Source organism: Acanthochromis polyacanthus, chromosome 14, assembly GCF_021347895.1.
Source record: "Acanthochromis polyacanthus isolate Apoly-LR-REF ecotype Palm Island chromosome 14, KAUST_Apoly_ChrSc, whole genome shotgun sequence".
NCBI lineage: Eukaryota > Metazoa > Chordata > Actinopteri > Pomacentridae > Acanthochromis > Acanthochromis polyacanthus.
The window spans coordinates 20,701,674-20,720,791 of record NC_067126.1 but is presented as its reverse complement, the minus strand read 5'-3'; the positions used below and the strand labels follow the sequence as shown (position 1 = coordinate 20,720,791).

General features: G+C 40.6%; 1 protein-coding gene across 1 annotated transcript in view; it reads left to right on the top strand.

Moving 5' to 3' along the window:
* spegb (striated muscle enriched protein kinase b) overlaps nucleotides 1–18,486 on the top strand; it is a 32,815-nt gene extending 14,329 nt beyond the window's left edge. Inside the window, exons 20-41 of the mRNA XM_022191861.2 lie at nucleotides 65–233; nucleotides 786–882; nucleotides 1,115–1,315; nucleotides 1,544–1,601; nucleotides 1,693–1,770; nucleotides 1,928–2,100; nucleotides 2,192–2,218; nucleotides 2,349–2,501; nucleotides 3,328–3,370; nucleotides 3,508–3,576; nucleotides 3,684–6,423; nucleotides 6,520–6,669; nucleotides 8,857–8,973; nucleotides 9,350–9,517; nucleotides 9,653–9,775; nucleotides 10,124–10,288; nucleotides 10,621–11,422; nucleotides 11,821–12,060; nucleotides 12,207–12,430; nucleotides 14,136–14,211; nucleotides 14,455–14,604; nucleotides 14,798–18,486. Of these exons, the coding sequence (XP_022047553.2) occupies nucleotides 65–233; nucleotides 786–882; nucleotides 1,115–1,315; nucleotides 1,544–1,601; nucleotides 1,693–1,770; nucleotides 1,928–2,100; nucleotides 2,192–2,218; nucleotides 2,349–2,501; nucleotides 3,328–3,370; nucleotides 3,508–3,576; nucleotides 3,684–6,423; nucleotides 6,520–6,669; nucleotides 8,857–8,973; nucleotides 9,350–9,517; nucleotides 9,653–9,775; nucleotides 10,124–10,288; nucleotides 10,621–11,422; nucleotides 11,821–12,060; nucleotides 12,207–12,430; nucleotides 14,136–14,211; nucleotides 14,455–14,604; nucleotides 14,798–15,053 (6,279 nt within the window). The 3' untranslated portion in view covers nucleotides 15,054–18,486. The remainder of the gene's footprint in view (nucleotides 1–64; nucleotides 234–785; nucleotides 883–1,114; nucleotides 1,316–1,543; nucleotides 1,602–1,692; nucleotides 1,771–1,927; nucleotides 2,101–2,191; nucleotides 2,219–2,348; nucleotides 2,502–3,327; nucleotides 3,371–3,507; nucleotides 3,577–3,683; nucleotides 6,424–6,519; nucleotides 6,670–8,856; nucleotides 8,974–9,349; nucleotides 9,518–9,652; nucleotides 9,776–10,123; nucleotides 10,289–10,620; nucleotides 11,423–11,820; nucleotides 12,061–12,206; nucleotides 12,431–14,135; nucleotides 14,212–14,454; nucleotides 14,605–14,797) is intronic.
* The last annotated feature ends 632 nt before the right edge of the window (nucleotides 18,487–19,118 follow it).

Here is a 19,118-nt window from a genome sequence, read left to right as displayed (position 1 = left end):
GGACTAAATTGGGAATTCACCTTAAACACATTTTGAAGTTTTTGTGGTAATTATTTGCTTTCAGAATGACATCCTGCTGTCGGAGAGCAGTCATTACACATTTGTGTACGATGATAATGAATGTTCCCTGGTGGTCCTAAATGCTCGTCCAGAAGACTCCGGGGTGTACACTTGCACTGCTAGGAACTTAGCAGGATCTGTGTCCTGTAAAGCTGAACTCACCATTCATGAAGGTAAGAGGTCAGTCAGCCGGACTGACAAAACATAATTTCATTGCTGCACCAACAATAGAATGAACTCACATGAATAAGCATCCCATGTACGCCTGACATATGCCTCCCCAAAAATGTAGCCATATGTGCGGCAGTGCAGATCAAAACTGTGAGTGGTTTGCTTGGTCCTTAGCAGTAGTGTGCTTACGAAGCATGTCAAATTATCTTTGTGAAAATCAGTATGCTGCCTTTACATGATGTATTGATTTAAGCAAAGATAATGCTTCTGCGGGAATGTAAAAAAGTATCATATAATATGTTGTAATTGTATGTGACTCGGTCATAAGGCAAACGCAACAGCAAGGCTTTGCCAGTATAGCTGTGTGTCATTTTCTAGCTTTCCTAGTTCTACCAATCTGTGCATAGATTTAATTAGCTGTGATGTCTTTGCTTCTGTGTCGGCTATGGCATCAACTCTGATTTAACATAGAACTATAAATCAAACTTTACATGTAGTTATTTACAGTTGAAAGTGCACTAATTGTTCTAATTAATACTTGCTGATTACTGCAGCTAAAAGTAAAGAAGATCCGATGGATGATGAGCAGACTATTCTCAGGAAAATGCGCAGACTGACTGACTACTACGATATCCACAAGGAAATTGGAAGGTAAATCATTTTTCAGCTCACATTTGAGATCCTGTAAATGCAATATAACACGACAAAACCACTCTCTGCACTGGAACCTGCTTTCAGTCAATGTCCAAAATGACATTATATTTCTTCATCCCTTCCTGCCTCTGTTGTGCTACTTTCATTTTATTTGAAGTTATTCGGAATTAGAACAAAAACTGGGAGCTAAGGTTGAAATGATTATTTCCTCCTGATTTCTTTTCTCCAGAGGGGCATTTTCCTATGTGAAACGTGTGACCAAGAAGGCAAGCAAAATAGAGTATGCTGCAAAGTTTATCTCCACACGGGCCAAGAAGAAGACATCTGCTCTGAGGGAGATGAACCTGCTTTCCAAGCTGGACCAAGAGAGAGTCCTTTACTTTCAAGATGCCTTTGAGAAGAAGAATGCAGTCATCATCATCACTGAAATGTATCCTTGTAACACAGCTATAACATAAGGGTTAGATGCAGAACATACGATTTCTCGTGGGAATAAAAAAGGAATGCAGATTTGATGAGTAAAATGCTGACATGTTGCATTTCGAAGAAGATTTAAATATTCAGTTCATCAAGTGAAATAATAAATAATCAAAGTTTTGAATTAATTAAACAATGCTTTTGAAGTAACATAAAGAATACCCTTAATTAATCTTTAAAGATGCCACGAGGAGCTGCTTGACAGATTTACAAGGAAATTCACAGTAATGGAGTCTGATGTAAGTCCTGTGTTCTGGGACTTCACACATTTAAGGATGAATTTCAATTTGCTTTTCAAATGTATGTAATTAATGCATTTGGGACCATCAGGTACGCTCATGTATAAGACAGCTGCTTGAGGGAGTGGACTACCTTCATCATCTAAACATTATACACCTGGACATCAAGGTAGGACCTCATCCCATTTTGTTTATAAAAAGGTTACATGAAAATAGCTTTAAACAACACTGGAACTGTTTTTGTTGTTGTTTTTACATTTTGCAAATGATGATCCAAAATACATTCCGATGTTAGAACATATCATTCATTCATTTATTTTATTTAGCCTGAAAACATCCTCATGGCAGACCCCCATGGTGATCAGATCCGGATCTGTGATTTTGGTAATGCCATAGAGCTCACACCGGATGAAGCTCAATACTGCAAATACGGCACACCTGAATTTGTTGCACCAGAAATTGTCAATCAAACTCCCGTGTCAAAAGCAACGGACATATGGTAGCTATAATGTACAACCTATTTTTAATCTTTCTTGATCTGCTCTGTCTTAAAACCTCCTTTTTTTTAACTCTTCTCTTTACTTTCCTAGGCCAGTTGGAGTTATAGCATATCTGTGGTGGGTAAAATTAGCATTATTATTGATTTTATTTATTTGTTGAATTTATTCCACAATTTTTGACACGTTTGCCTGTTCAGGACAGCCTTTACTTTTTAAAAAAAATGTAACTATTTGTCTCTGTTGGTAGTCTGACAGGAGTTTCTCCATTTGCTGGGGAGAATGATCGCAGCTCTGTGCTGAACATCAGGAACTACAATGTGGCCTTTGAGGAGAGCATGTTTTCTGACCTTTGCCGAGAGGCTAAAGGTTTCATCATAAAGCTGCTGGTAGCTGACAGGCTGTGAGTAACACCTCTGCATATCTATTAGACTTGATCTTTTAATGTAAAATCACTGCATAAAACACAGATGATATTGATTGCAGCAACAGCCCCAGGGTATTATTTATAAGTATATTAAAGGAAACATTTTCTTTCAATTATAATGTGGAACATCCTGACACTGTTTCCAGAGGCTTAACCTAGATATGTTAGAATATGTGTACCATGAAATTGAATTGTTTCAATACCGACTGGATGGATAACTGTCTTTGTTTAGTATGTGTCAATAAACTTTACATAATCTGGAAATGCGCACAAATGCAAACAAAATCTGTAACACTGAGGTGATTAGGTTTGTCAATTCAATGTCAGTACTGTTAATATTCAAAGGTTTTTATTCTGTGTTTTCAGGATTTCATTTGAATTATATTTCTCACATGGTCTGTGTTGTATTTTTAAAGGCTTTTTTTTTATAATCTGGTAATTTTCCTTAATTGTTTAAACCAACATGAAAGTTGTATTGCTGTCATACAGTCACAACTGTGGCATTTTCTGCAAGAGGTTGTTACAGGTTACTCTTTGAGCTTTTTTCCTCATATACCTTTTTTGAACAAGTAAACTGTTAAATCAAAAAGGAATGTCATGATGATGAATTTGTTTCAATATTAGATGCTTAGGTGTGTTCCTGATTTGTATATTTTAGTTTATCTAGTCCCTGTTGGAAATTCTCCTACTGTCCTCTGGTGCTCTTCATATCACGTAAATAGCTGAGACTGCAAAGTTGAGTTAGACAGTGTAATGTGTGTAGAAAAACAAATAACTGAAATATCCCACAATTTTCTTTTAGGAGACCCGATACGCAGGAATGTCTCAGACACCCCTGGTTCAAGGTAAGGAAAGTCAGTAGTATGTAATGGTATAGTGTAAATCATTCATAACTTCTTTAACGTGACTTCCACTTGACAGGGCTAAGCAATGTTCTATCCCTAATTTCCTTGTCTTAATTTAATGTCTATTTATTGTATAGACACTTAGTAAGGGGAAGGCCATCGGTACGGAGGCTTTAAAGAAGTTTGTATCTCGCAGAAAATGGCAGGTGAGGATGTTTGACTTCTTACTGTTTTCTATATTGCACTACATGCAGAATACATTTTAAAATTATCACATTGTGGTTCTTACTGTGTCACATTTCTGCTTTTTCAGCGTTCTCTAATCAGCTATAAATCCAAAATGGTCATGAGGTCCATACCTGAGTTGCTGAATGATTCCTCCAGCCACATCTCCATCGCAGTTCCTAGGCACCTTAAAGAGGGTTCACCTGTCCCATCGTCATCCTCTGATTCTGATGAAGACATTGATGAACTTCCATTTATCCCAATGCCACTTAACATGGAATTTTCAGGATCAAGGATGTCATTAAATGACATTCAGACCAGTGAACAGGAAACAGGGAAGCCGAATGAAACAAACAAATGGTCTGGACCTCCTGTTCAGGCCCAAGAGCCAGTGGAATGTGACCCTAAAGAAAAAGACAAGGAAGGAATTGAACTGGCAGGTAAAAGCCGCCAAAGAAAAAGATCATCACAAGACAATGACAAGGGTTCCTCAGACGAAGAATCCCCTGCTGAGCTGCCCCAAAAGTCAGAGCTGACTAGAAAACCATTGAGAAGGGGTTCAAGTATGGAATCTGACAAACCAGAAAGTGGACGACGCAGGGGAGAGCTAAGACGTGGCGGATCAGCTGACAGTGCATTGTTGCTCCGGATCACGCCTGAGGAAGGAGCTGCAGAGGGAAACCAGGAGGATGGCAGGAGAGTTCTCAAGAAAGCTGTCTCTATGGAACTACCAAGGAGGAGCACCAGCCCAGGGACTGCCAAGATGAGTCAAGAAGACTATGCTCTGAAACTGGAGCTAATGAGACAGCGACTGCTTCGTGGTGGCTCTGTGGACAACAAGATGAGTGGACTGAGAGGACCTCTGTTGGAAACATTAGGGATGGGAGATGAAAACCGTGCGATATCCTCCGATCGCTACTCTCGTACCGCTCGTTTGGGCCCACCGCCACTCACTAGAGCTGCATCCAGTGATTTCCCAAGGGATGAAGTTCCCAAACCTAAAGTTTTACGCAAAAGTACTTCTTTCAGTCAGGGGGATTCAGAACCTATAGCTTTACACCGTCGGTCAGGAGCTCCTCTGGAGATTCCCTTGGCACAGGTTGAAGAGAGAAGGCTCAAGGAAGCCATATCTATGTCTGCTCTAACGGAGCAAACTAAGTTTGACTCTCGCCCAGTGACTCCAAGGGAACCGTCACCAAAACCGCCAACTCCAGAGTCTGTTATGCAGGAAAGTCCTACCAAAACAGAGAGTGTGGAATCCTTAATGGAGAAGGAGACAAGGACTGATGATACTATAAATGAAAAGATGGATGGGCTCACTACAGACAGTAACTTTGATGAGAGATCCAGCACTAGTGGTTTCTCTGAGAAAGACATGAGTATTTCAGAAGAACCAATGATTGAATCAGAGTCTATGGGCCAGAGAATTCCTACACCTCCTCTTATGGTCCAAAGCTCTAAACAAGAAGAGAAAATGGAAGAGGATGAAGAGGGAGAAAGGGAGAAAGAAGAAATAGAGTTTATGAAAGAAGAAGAAGAAAGAGTTGACAGCATTGATGAATCAAATAAAGAAAATGTAGAGGTTTCTGTAGAACATGTAGAAGAGAAAGTAAATGTCCCTGTGAAATCTTCTGAGATGACCATATCCACAAGCTCAGTTATGGTGAGGCCAACACAAGAATATACCCCTCCACAAGGGAATGTTGTCTCAACATATGTAACACCCTCACCTGCTTCTAAAGTTGTTCTTCCTGATGGAAGAACTTCAGCATATGCCAGTATTATGCAGACCATCATGGTCCCTTCACTTCAGCCTTTTAATGACCCACCTTTGGGCCCCTCTACACCTGTTGTAGTTCCAGCAGCTTCATCATCCTTAGTATCAACGGACACATCTTCACCGACTGGCTTATCCTCTGATTACCCTGGTCCATCGAAACCAGTCATCGTGTCAACCACGGAGCACCCTGCTGTATACTCTAGGGTAGCATCACCAGAAATGATTACAAAAGAACCCAGTCCACCAAAGGATATCACACATTCCTCATTACAACAAGAGCTCTCAGCAGGAGCTGACTTTGAGGATATTACGTCTGAAGAGGTCTTTGAAGCCCGCTTCAAGAAACGTGAATCTTCTCTTTCAAGAAGTCTAAAATTTCTGTCACGGTCAAAGAATGATGATAGAATACAAGCTACTTCATCAGATTCTGCAGAGCCAAGTGAAGAGATATACAGACCAAGGCCAATTGGTGCACCATTGGAATTTGCACCAAGGAGACTTGAAGAGAAGTCAAAGTCAGTCCAGGACCTGCGTGAAGCTCAAAAGGACCAAGGCTTTATGAGAAGACTCTCTATGCGATTGAAGAGAACTCCATCGACAGAGCGCAAGGATGAAATAACAAAAGAAGAAGATTCAGTCGCTTCAAGGCGTAGGCTTTCTTGGACTCTTGGCAGAAGAGGGTCTCAGGAGAAGAAAGATCTAGAGATGACACGAACAGATGGTGGAGGTGATAAAATGGTGGAACAGGATGAAAAGGAGCTGAAGAAGCCTAATGAATCACCAGTGTTGGCCATGCGCAGGAAGATTGAATCAACAGTGGCTGAGATCTCCACAAGAATTCGAAGCTACTCAGAGGAAAGGAGAGCATCAGAGGAAAAAGACACAAAGAGGACACCCATTCTTTCCATGCTTCGTCGTTCAACATCAGAGAGCCGTGCCATGAAGGGTACCAGTGTTCCTCAAAACCAGCTGGCGTCTCAGGCCAGTAATGGTGCCTCATCAGAGTCTATAGACTCTATGTCCAGCCTTAAATCAGATACATTAAAGGGTAAGGGGAAATACTTTTTCTTCTTGACTTGACTTTGACCAGAAAATTATCAGTCGCAAGATGAGTTATGAAGCTGTTGATTTTCTTCCTGTGAAGGTGTGGAAGTTGAGCGCAGGTCCCGCTGGGATCGCTGGGGCCTGACTAGAGGAAGGCGAGATAAGACAGTGTCACAGCCTGACATACCAACAGCCATCTCTAGAGAGAGCAGCTCCTTACGTTCACGCCAGTACTCCAGACTGGCATCTGGTACGTCATACAAGTGTATACGAGACAAACTCGCGACGGCACTGTGTCAGGCAGGCTAAAAAGTACTTGAAGAAATAGTTCGACATTTTAAAAGTTAAATTACTTTCCTGGCTAGATAGGAAGGCTATTCTTTTTTTTTTGTCTATTAAAAATAACCTTAGGGACACCAGCCGGATAGCTAAACTTAGCAGACAGACTGGAACCTGTTCAGCTCATTTGCTTCTGTTGCTGCTGTTGTCAGAATGCTGTAGTCAAGCAACCAGTGGAGATTCTATGAAATGACTCCCAGACATACCTGCTAATAATAACAGTGTGATGTTTTCGCATCTTTTCCTGCATTAAACAAATTAGGTATTATGTGTTCATCTGCACAAGACAGGCTAACTCTCCACTATTTGTCTTTATGCTAATCAGCTGCTGGTTGTTGTTTGATATATAAATGTATTTCATTCACACACACACACACACACATATATATATATATATATATATATACACTGCTCAAAAAAATTTAAGAAACACTTTTTAATCTAAGTATTGCATCAAATCAGTGAAACATGTGGGATACTGATCTGGTCAAGTAAGTAAAAGAGGGGGGTTTCAGTCAGTTTCAGCTGCTTTGGTGTTCATAAAGTTAACAACAGATGCACTAGAGGGGTAACAATGAGACAAGCCCCAAAACAGGAATGAGTTTACAGGTGAAGGCCACTGACATTTTTTTCTTTCCTAATGTTTACTGACTGTTTTTCACTAGTTTTGCGTTTGGCTAGGGTAAGTGTCACTTCTGGTAGCATCAGGCGATACCTGGACCCTACAGAGCTTCCACAGACAGTCCAACTCCTCCAGGATGGCACATCAATGCGTGCCATTGCCAGAAGGTTTGCTGTGTCTCCCAGCACATTCTCAAGCGCATGGAGGAGATTCCAGGAGACAGGCAGTTAGTCTGGGAGAGCTTGACAAGGCTGTTGAAGGTCCTCAACCGATCAGCAGGACAGCTATCTGCTCCTTTGTGCAAGGAGGAACAGGATGAGCACTGCAATAGCTCTACAAAATGACCTCCAGCAGACCACTGGTGTGAATGTCTCTGATCAAACAATCAGAAAAAGATGTAATGAGAGTGGTCTGAGGGCCCAGCGTCCGCTGTGCTCGCTGACTGGCACCGTGGAGCTCGGCTGGCATTTGCCATAGAACACAGGAATTTGCAAGTCCACCACTGGTGCCCTGTGCTTTTCACAGATGAGAGCAGGTTCACCCTGAGCGCATGTGACAGGCATGAAAGGGTCTGGAGAAGCCGTGGGGAGCGTTATGCTGCCTGTAATATTGTTCAGCATGACCGGTTTGGTGGGGGGTCAGTGATGGTCTGAGGAGGCATATCCATGGAGGGACGCACAGACCTCTACAGGCTGGACAATGGCGCTCTGACTGCCTTTAGGTATCAGGATGAAATCCTTTGACCCATTGTCAGACCCTACATTGGTGCAGTGGTCCTGGATTCCTTCTGGTGCAGGACAATGCCCAGTCTTATGTGGTAAGAGAATTCATGCAGTTCCTGGAGGATGAAGGAACTGATACCGTTAGCTGGCCCCCATGCTCACCTGATCTAAATCCAATAGAACACCTTTGGAACATTATGTTTTGGTCCATCAGACACCATCAGGTTGCTTCTCAGACTGTCCAGGAGCTCAGCGATGCCCTGGTCCAGTTCTGGGTGGAGATACCCCAATACACCATCTGTCGTCTCATTCAGAGCTTGTCCCGGCATCGTCAGTGATGCATACAAGCACATGGAGGCCAAACAAACTACTGAATACCATTTTGAGTTGCTGCCAAGGAATTTCAGAAAGATGGACTAGCTTGCCACATCAGTTTTTCACTTTGATTTTGGGGTGTCTTGAATTTAGCCCTCCTGGGGGGTTGATAATTTTCATTCCCATCAAACAATGTGGTATCTTTTAATTCCCAACACATTATCCAGTCCATATCAATGCTAATATCCAGTTTGTTTTCCCCCGTATTGAAATATGATGTATTTTCAAAGTGTTCCTTTAATTTTTTTGAGCAGTGTATATAAAAAAAAAAATATATATATATATATATATATATATATATATATATATATATATATATTTACTTTTCATGTTATAGTATTGATGTGATTTAACCGGTCTTATGTCTTTTGTTTACCAGATTTCCCTCCAGTATTCCATATTAAGCTGAGAGATCATGTCTTGCTGGAGGGAGATCCAGTGACTCTGAGCTGTCTACCAGCAGGAAGCCCCCACCCACACATCACCTGGGTTAAAGGTAAGCATGTCTAATGCAAACAAAGCAATATTAGCTCACTGAGACTATCACAGATGGATAATCAGAAACACTTTACTTTCTACTTGCAGTAATTTCCATAAATATTTTTCAGTCCTTGAGAGCAGAGACATATTTTGCATAGCAATTCATACTAACATGGTACCATGACTTGTATATAGTGCAAATAAATGTTCCTGAATATACAACCTGAGATTCCTAATTATTGTACCTACAGTCTGAACCCATTCTGTGTCTATATTCAGATCTTATTAGTGTTGACCCTTTAACATGTGTTGTAAATGTAAAAATATATCTTCATTCTTACATCTCATAATAAAATGATAATAGAAAAGTCAATGCACATATGTTTTCTCAGACAAGAAGCCCCTTGAGATTGATGCCAGGATGAATATGATCGCCTGTCCTGATGGCCGACAGCTACTGATGATCATGCAGACCACCAAAAAGGATGCAGGGGTCTATGAATGCGTTGCTACAAACCCACTGGCTGCTGTGTCCAGCTCTTGTACAATATCACTTGCTCGTAAGAACTGAGGCATTATTTGCACAAAAGCATATCAGTTCCATGTACAGTACATACAGTATATATACATGCTATGTGTGCATATGTTAGAGTGCAGTTTTATAAATAAGTTATATAAATTTGTTTGTTTTACAGGCCTGCCAAATCGTCCTGGGACCCCTGAGATTCCTCAGAAGTATAACAACACAGCGTTGGTAGTGTGGAGACCCTCAGATACCATGGCCCCTTGCACATACTCTCTGGAGAGGAGAGCAGAGGGTCTGTGTTTACAATTCATTCATGTTTAATTGTTTATTTTATCCAGATTAATTTTCTAATATCAACAGGATTTTTTCAGGGATTAGAAAGACCAGAGCATATGCTTTAGGGTCAGACTATATTTGTAGAGTAAAGCTTACAAAGATTGAATCCAGAATCTTTCTCCCAAATCAGCTCATAGTCTTTATGTACTGTAGGTATTCATATGCCTGACTATACAACTTATCGATTAAAATTTTACTCAGGCTTACTAAACAACAAAACTGTTCTGAAAATTAAATCATCAAGAATATATTTATATCTGTGCATTCCTGTTTTACTAAACACTTCATTCAACACTGCTTATAGGTGAGACCAACTGGCTGATCGTGGCCACTGGTGTGGCAGACTGTTACTATAATGTGACTGATTTGCCAGCTGGGGGCTCCTTCAGGTTCAGAGTGGCATGTGTGAACAAAGCTGGCCAGGGCCCATACAGCAACCTCTCAGATGTCGTGAGCTTGGATGCCTCAGGTAAATACTATGTCAAAAAACCTATTCAGATTCGAGTGTATTTTTTATAGGGCTATCAAATCCACATAAAATAGCACTGTATGTACTATTTATACTGCATGGGCATTCTTCAAAAAATACACATATTGAAAGGATTACATTTTTGTATTTGTTCTTCTGTCATCATAGGTTGTTATGTTTTTATGTGTATTATGTTTTTGTCTGGTGATAATGTAGATTACAAATGATTGAACCTTACTCCCTTTGTGAAAAGGGCATCACTGTGTTGCAAGTGTTGTATTCATCTAGTCAAGTCTTTGATGAGAATCCTCTGTCTCATTATCCTCTGTTAGAACCAGCTAAATCTACTGCTACTGTAGTGGTCAAGACTGTTCCTGCAACTACACCTCCTCCCCCCGTGGTAATGATGTCATCCATGAAAGTGCCTCCCATTAAGCCAGCTCCGACTAAATCCACTACTGTGTCAATTGCCCCATCTGCCCCTCCCTCAACTTCTGCTCCTGCTCCATCAATGGCTAAATCTGCCTCTCCAGTAACCATCAAACCTGCTGTGCAGGTTGATCCCAGCCACCCTGCTGTTACTCCCCCTGCTGCTACTACATCCTCCACTGAACAAGCTCCTGTTCAGGCCCCGACAACTGTTCAACCTACGCCAGCCAAAGCCAAGACCACCATTAGCATCAGTGTAAGCAAACCCCAGACAAAGCTGACACCTCCGCCTGTTGTTCCACCCAAACCTCAGAGTCCTGCACACACAGTTCCTCCTAAATCCAGCACCCCTCCTTCTTCTGTGCCACCATCTGCACCTGTCATCGGGAAACCTATTTCATCCGTACCGATGTACGTGCCAGCTGCAACAGCTCGCGTTACTCCGCCTTCTCAATCTCCTTCCACCCCGACAACTACCACCACCTCAGTCGCTCCTGTAACCATCTCCCCACCTGTGGTGGTGGTGCAGAGCTTGACACCAGTGCTGCAGGCAGGGGACAGCCGCAGTACTCCGTCTGGACGGGTCACACCGTCAGGACGGGCCACACCTTCAGGACGCAGGACACCACTGGGCAAGCCTGGAGATGGATCTCTGCGCCAGGGAGTTCCACAGAAACCTTATACATTCATGGATGAGAAAGCCAGGTAAGGATTAGGGGTGGAACAAGACTGTAACTGACAATCTGTGAAACAAAAATAACTGAAATGTGAAGTTGGCAGTGGTATAGCTTGATGACAGGATGATATAGTTACCATGTTAAAAAAAAACAGTACAGCTAGACTATAAGAAAGCTGATGGAAAGATTTACTGTGTATGTTTAGAAAAAATTAAAAATAAAATAGTTTATGTTCAGGATTAAATATATTGAAACGTGGCACATTCAGTAATAGTGTTAGTAATACTAGTGTGTTTCGATTTAGATTTTTTTTGACCATGCACAAAAAATATCATTGATATTAGAGATAGTATGCGTAGCTATATCTTTATAAGTCATTGTCGGCGCTCCTACCTGATGAATTTATAACACATCTTTATGACACAGGGGTCGGTTTGGTGTGATCCGTGAGTGTCGGGAGAACGCCACAGGGAACCTCTTCATGGCTAAGATTGTTCCATACGAGGCGGACAGCAAGCAGGCGGTGCTGCAGGAATACGACATCCTCAAGTCTCTTCACCATGACAGGATCATGGCTCTGCATGAAGCTTATGTCACACCACGCTACCTGGTCCTCATCTCTGAGTACTGCAGTGGGAAGGAGCTGCTCTACAGTCTCATAGACAGGTGAAGCAGCATTGAAAAACTGGTTCCTGGTGTGAATTTGCTCAATAGAAGCACCATTTTTAAAGTTCTTTTTAGAATGTATGAATTTTCACCTTAAAATACCATACCAGAAGTGATTTAGCAAGATGTTTTCTGCCTTCTCTCAGGTTCCGTTACTCAGAGGATGACGTGGTGACCTATATCGTGCAGATCCTCCAAGGTCTGGACTACCTTCACACTCGACGCATCCTCCACCTGGATATCAAGCCGGAGAATGTCATTGTCACCTACATGAACATCATCAAGATCATTGACTTTGGCAGTGCTCAGACATACAACCCTCTCTTCCTCAAGCAGTTCAGCCCTCCTATTGGAACACTGGAATATATGTGTAAGAGTTTTGTTTTTCACGGTTCACTTGGACAGCATTGGGTTTATTTACTTATAAAAAGATGGGACGTAATATAAAACGTCGTCACTTGTGAATCTGCCAGACTAAGTCGGTATGAAATGTCAGACAGCCAAAGTTAGTGATTTGTGAACATAGTGGAGCATTCAGGAGACAAAGAGCAGTAGTTGGAGGAGACCACAGCAGAGCTAAAGGAAGAGGGAGCATTGAACTTGAATTTATCAGGTAGCCATACAGACAGCACTAAATCAATGCTAATGCTGTTCTGTAGCAGACCGATGTGTAAGTGAGTGTCTTTTTGCCAGCACATGAGCCTTGTCAATTTCATAAGGACTGTGTTTTATTTTGAGCTGTGATCAAGAACTTTCGAGACTGTTCCTACAAAAAAATCTGATTTCAAATTTGGCTGCTTTCCACTTTGAAATAGTCTTCTTGTCCAGTGATATGACGTTTGCTCCCTGGAAGGCCTGTTTTGACCATTTGCAGCTGTGCATTTGTGATTTCACCATGGATTTCAAACTTGCAAAGACATCAAACTCTGCATCAATATAACCCAGACATCATGTTAGAGATAGCTGGGTCAGTTTTACTCAGAGACCAAGCAGCCATGGATGGACCTAGCATCTTCAGGTTTAGGCTGAAGAAGGCACATTTGGTTTAAAGTGCAACCAAAAACCCGTTTGCTTTGTTTAACATTCAGTTATTTCATGCCAATGTGCAACCACTCAGTGTGTTGAAGAGTTTAGCTGCACCATTACAATTGACTTAATCATCTTGTTCAAAAATTAGCTCAGATTGAATTGTTGCAGTTTTTGACATAATGGAGGACATCCAGATAGTGCTTCACATGCATTCCAGACATAGCAGGAACACAGAGCTGTGTATCGCAGCACAAGAAGACTACTTTAAAAGAGATATCGGCCAAATTTAAATCCTGAAAGGTTTTCTTTTTATAGACAGTCTTCAAATCTCTTGATTGTACTCAAAGGAGCTTGCTGCATGTACCCATGTGGCCAAAAAAATATGAATTATCCATGTACTGAAAATACTGTTTAGTCAATTAGCCATTTATACATTGTATTAAGACACGAGTCCTTCAATATCAAAGCTTAGTTTATTCATTTACACAAAGCAAATACCACACCACCTCAGCCTTCAGTGTAAGTCACTCTGCGTCTCATTCCAGTAATAAGGTTCACATTCTGATTAACTATTGAATTGAAATGACTGCTCCACTAAATAGTGTTAAGGTCAGTCCCCTAAAGGATAAAAAATGAAGAATTCACTACAAAACTTTTTTAAGATATAAATATTATAGCCATTGTATGCACTGACACTAGCAGAATACAATCTATGTGAGCCTAACTGGGAAGACTGAACAAAAAAGTTAAGTATAAATGAAAGATTTGATTTCTTGTTGCTTTTGAGTTTATATAAATGTTCTGTTAGTACCAATCTTCATTAATTAGTGTTTTTGAGGAGATTTATGTAAGTGTTTTCTCAGTGGGCGTGCACCAACTATGAAAACAAAGGAGAATTAGAAACTAGGACCAAGCATTCACACATATTTAGTTAATGTAACACAAACACGTATACTGTGTCAGAAGTCACAAACTGTTGTAAATGTAGTATAAAGTCTATTTGCAGATTACAAAAGCTGCACGTTTTTCCTTTCTTCCCCTTGTAGCTCCAGAGATGCTAAAAGGGGATGTTGTTGGCCCTCCAGCTGACATCTGGAGCGTGGGCGTACTGACTTTCATCATGTGAGTACTGTTTTCACAGCTTCCACCCAGCTAGTTTTCTTTAAATAGAAATGTTTTTTGTGTTCTTTATGTGAAATAAGGCATATGGTTGAAAAGTGCCAGCTGAATTTGTATGTGCTACAGTTTTGCATGATAGAGACATCTTGCTTCTCCTCTTATGCTGGTTTAATAGTACGACTAATCTAAAGTAACTTTTATTGTGCATTGTTGATATGTTTTGTTTATGTCCTTCTGATTTTCCAGGTTGAGTGGCAGGTCGCCTTTCATGGAAAACGATCCCCAGGAGACTGAAGCCAGGATCCAGGCGGCAAAGTTTGACCTCTCTAAACTCTACCAGAATGTGTCCCAAAGTGCCTCTCTGTTCCTCAAAAAGATCCTCTGTAGCTACCCTTGGTAAGCAAAGAACATTTGTCCTCTCTCACACCATCTGTCATCAAGTTTACAGTCAAATAAATTGTTCACTTGATACAATCTGGTCCGTTCATTTAGTATTCATTTAGAATGATCTCCTCTCTTTACAGAATACTATATGAGTCCCATATTTAAAAATCTTGAATTATTTATGTTTCAATGTCATTGTCATCAGGGCCCGTCCATCCATCAAGGACTGCTTCAGTAACTCCTGGCTTCAAGATGCCTACCTGATGCGCCTTCGGAGGCAAACTCTCACCTTTACAACAACCCGTCTCAAGGAATTCTTGGCCGACCAGCAGCGTAGGCGAGTGGAAGCGGCCACCAAGCACAAAGTTCTCCTGCGCTCCTACCAGAGCTCGCCACAAACCCCCACCAGCCCCACCACGCTAAGCGTGCCAACATCACCCACCACACCTGTCACCCAGTGAAAACAGGCTTACAAACACCAGTTGGCAGGACTTTGTGGGGCAGGGTGGGCGAAACGAACATCCTCAGAGCGGGACAAGACTTTAGGCCACGAGGTGGGGTGATGCCTTCAGGTCTGAGTTGTCGAACTTGGTCAGAAGAACAGAAACTCTTGAAACCAGCAGTGGCTGAGATCTACAGATACATCATTTCTTTTTCTTTTGTGGTTCTGAAAGAGGATCTTAAAAAAAATGCTTTCATGCAGAAGGGAACTCTTACAAAGATGCAAGAGCCTGACTGCATTTTATAAAGCGTGAACCTTGTTCATACAAGGCTGGAAGTTGTCTTCAAGTTAGTACCTCAAGGTTTGTAACTTTGCATACATTTTGGATTAATTACATCCTTTCTTACTGTTACCTCTACACTGATGAGAGAGGACACTCTAATATAGTGTAGTAACCCATCACGAAAGGCCTAAAGTTGCAGTTATAGAGTATTGATGTAAAGTTTTGTTTAAGAGAAGAATTAAAGAGTTAATTAAATTCCAAAATAGTCCTTAGCACAACTTCACGACAAGAAGTGCTCTACAGAACTCAATGTAAATTCTGAAACAACTGATGCCTTTGTCATTGGAGCACCTCTCTTATCTCAGTCTCATATTCAGTTTTCTATTCAAATGTTTCCTGACCAGCTAAATGACCAGAATTTCATCCTGTGATGTCTAATTCTGAGTCCTTGAGTTACAGCAACCTAGAATGGTAAATATCGCTCTTCATAAACCCATAAACTGAATCCATCTTTTACTAAAGTAGTGTGCTTTGTGCTACGTGGGTTTTTATACTGCTGTAGCACCTCAGTGATTGTCAAGATTGTAGCAGTTCTAGAGAGGACTTTTGTTTTGATTGTTTTTTAGTTATCGAATTCAGAAGATACACCAAGGGCTATTAGGGTAGAACAGTTTAAATCTGTGCATTTTCCCTCGTGTTATTAAACAGGATAGTAATGAATCTGAAATCTCAAAATCACAATTTATTTTTAAGATTTTTTTACTAGATTGTCATCTTTGAGCTTCCATTCAAAACAATTTTTTCTCCCAGTGACACAGTGGGCAGCATAATTGTGTCCCTGCAGGGCTCCCAGACACTGGTTCCTTCACCACAGATAAGCTAGAAACCTGCTCACTGGCTTCCACTTAAACTCAACTCTTCCTCTCAGAACAGCGTAGTTATTTCAGCCATGCAGAGATATTTATTTGCTCATCTCTGAGGTGTAAAAAAACAGGTCTACAAGTTTTCAGAGTAGGTCCATGGCTGCGCATGAAGGAGTTTAACTGAGACACTAATTAAATGGAAGTTTATTCAGGGGATTAGTGGTAAACTGAATCACTTTGTGAACCCCCTGGAGACGTTGGGGTGCCTCTAAGTGCCGTTAAGGAGCATTGTCAGCATAAAACCAGCTGAGAAAGACACTGCTGAGTGTATTATTTTAGCTGTCATTTTCAATTGCTAACAGCGACTGCTTTGAAAAGGGCGTTTGCTTTATTTGTATTGATAAATTACAGTTAAATGGCAGTAACTTACAGAAATTGAATATAGTTACATTTAGAATTCTTCTAATTAGCATTAGATTGCCAAAGGTAATTTATTCCCCATAATTTAGTGTCATATTTTAGTTTCTAGGCCATACAAGCTAGCTAGACAGCATACACAATGATCCAAACATAAGTTTAATATAGAACAGCAGCCCCTCAGACCTTAAAACAGATTGAATAATAAACGTTTAAATCTAAGACAATCCTTTGCAACTCTAGGAAACACTTCTTACTCCATGCTCTATGTATAAGATATATTTAGGTAAATTAATCAAAAGTTTTTGTTCATCATAAAGAGAACGTAAATGGAAGAAGCATGACTCCTTAACTATTCAGAGAAAATACGAAATATTCGAGAACTCCAACTGCAGACCTCCCTCCTGAGGCTCAGGATATGTGAGCAGAATGAGTAGTTTTCTGTTATACGATGTAAACTTCACCTTAGCAATCCATCAAAGTGTGTTTCTGAGCAAATTTGAGGCAAGAAATAATCATTCCATCTGTTGGATCTTCCCTCACATTAGTCTACGCGGTCAAATTGAAAAGCTTGTTCTAAATCTTGTAAGGGAACGGCTCGACTTTCTTCTCTTGCTTGTGGGGGAACAACAAAGCAGAAGGGTAAAGCCCCAAACAGCTACACAGGCAAGATTCTATCAGACTAACTATACCAGGCCACACTGAAATTGGTATTTTTTTTAAAAATCTGATGGGGTTTACGGAAGTGGAGACATAACGATCAGGTGTTTCAGAGCTTATACTTCCCATGTAGTTTGAAAATTACTGGAAAGTTACTCATCCTCCCACCAGCAGGGGGCGATAATACCTGTATCAGCGAGGTCTGAAGTGCTGCAGTTGGACACTCTTGAAATATCCCCCAGTATTTATTTTGACATCTGTCCTCTGCCATATTTAAGAGTATATTCTACTGCATCAACTATCAATTTTTGATCTGCTCTGATCACATAAAGAAATGATTTTATATACAGTATATTGCTTTCCCTTTAAAGGGCAAATCCAGTTTTCAGACCAGCATGTAAATCATCAGATTTGTGATGCTGTTGCTGCCACATGCGTTGATATCGAGCACAGATTTGCACACTTAACACTCAAAGCATAATGCCTGCGGACAGTCTGGATTACCCTAAAGAAATATTCAGGAGATTCGAGGAGTCACAAATAGACACTGATGAGTTTTTTGGGTGATTTGAAGCTGCATCATACATCGAATCTTGAGTTCTTTTAATATGTGTATTGACTTACAGAGGTTGTTGGTAATGCTATGAAATTATTTTAGTAGTTCAATATATTCTAACGCTATTGCTAGATAAATACTGCCCTTTTTTCTGCAGCTCTTTGTCTTTTTTTGGCTCAGTCATTTTCCTATGCAGAGTAGAAGTGAACTAATCACAGAGGGAGCTGTTTTAAACTGGAATGAAAACATGCAAGATCAGCATGAGAATGCCATGTTGCATTCAATTCTAAATGTCTGTGCAATATCTTCTTTAGTCATATGAAATGAAATGGTAACTGTTTGTATGCAGACAACAGGGTTTTGAAAAAAGATGTTGAACGCTCCACATTTTGTATTAAAATCCTATGCCGTATTCTTGTGGAATGTGTTGCAGTGCCTCGTGATGGATATTAGACCCACAGAGAAAATAGTTTGTTAAATGAATGACTAGTTCTTTATTTTGACTCTATGAATGTGACTGCTTTGTGTGTGTGTGTTTCGCAAACTGTTTATTTATTGGGTGACTGTGTTTGTTACCGCTTCTGCTTTTTATTTGTGAAATTTCTGAATCTGGCATGGAAAAGGCATGACAGGTGTTAAGGTTATGAACAATAAAAGGAAATATGACAAAATATACGGAGGCAACGAGCACTTTGTTGGATGAAAACGTGGACCTGAAAGGCTGTAGCAGAACAGTGTCATAAACTTCACTATAAACCGTTCTTAAAATTGGTGTAGACATTACCACTGAATCATAATTATTGGTATTTTTATAGACTGTGCTCCTTCTGCGTGACCCTGAAGACCAGCAATTATGTGTTTATTCTCACCGGGGATGACTCATATTTCAGATTACTCCTTCTACTATATAAACAACAACTAAACTATTAAATGCTCCACAGATTCTCAGGAGTATTTCATGTGAATTCTATATAAGGATGGGAAAAGATCTCTGGAACATTTGTTGCACATCTTCAATCAATCTCATCATGTATTTCCTGTTACCCAAAGAAGGAGAATGAATATCTGGGTGATGAGTTGCCTTCATCCTTGAGGACCTACATAGCTCCTCCTGACCTCTACATATAAAGCATCAGGTCCTTTAGGTTTGCTGATTTTGCGGAGTGCATCTCTGAGAGGATCTCCAAGGTAAGATCTCCAAGGTAAGAGCTAAGGAATTTACTTCCAAACAAACAAAAACTGTTGGTAGTAATAGGAACAATTTGTTGTTAGCTTGGTTTTACTGTGTTCTATGTTAGCAGTAAT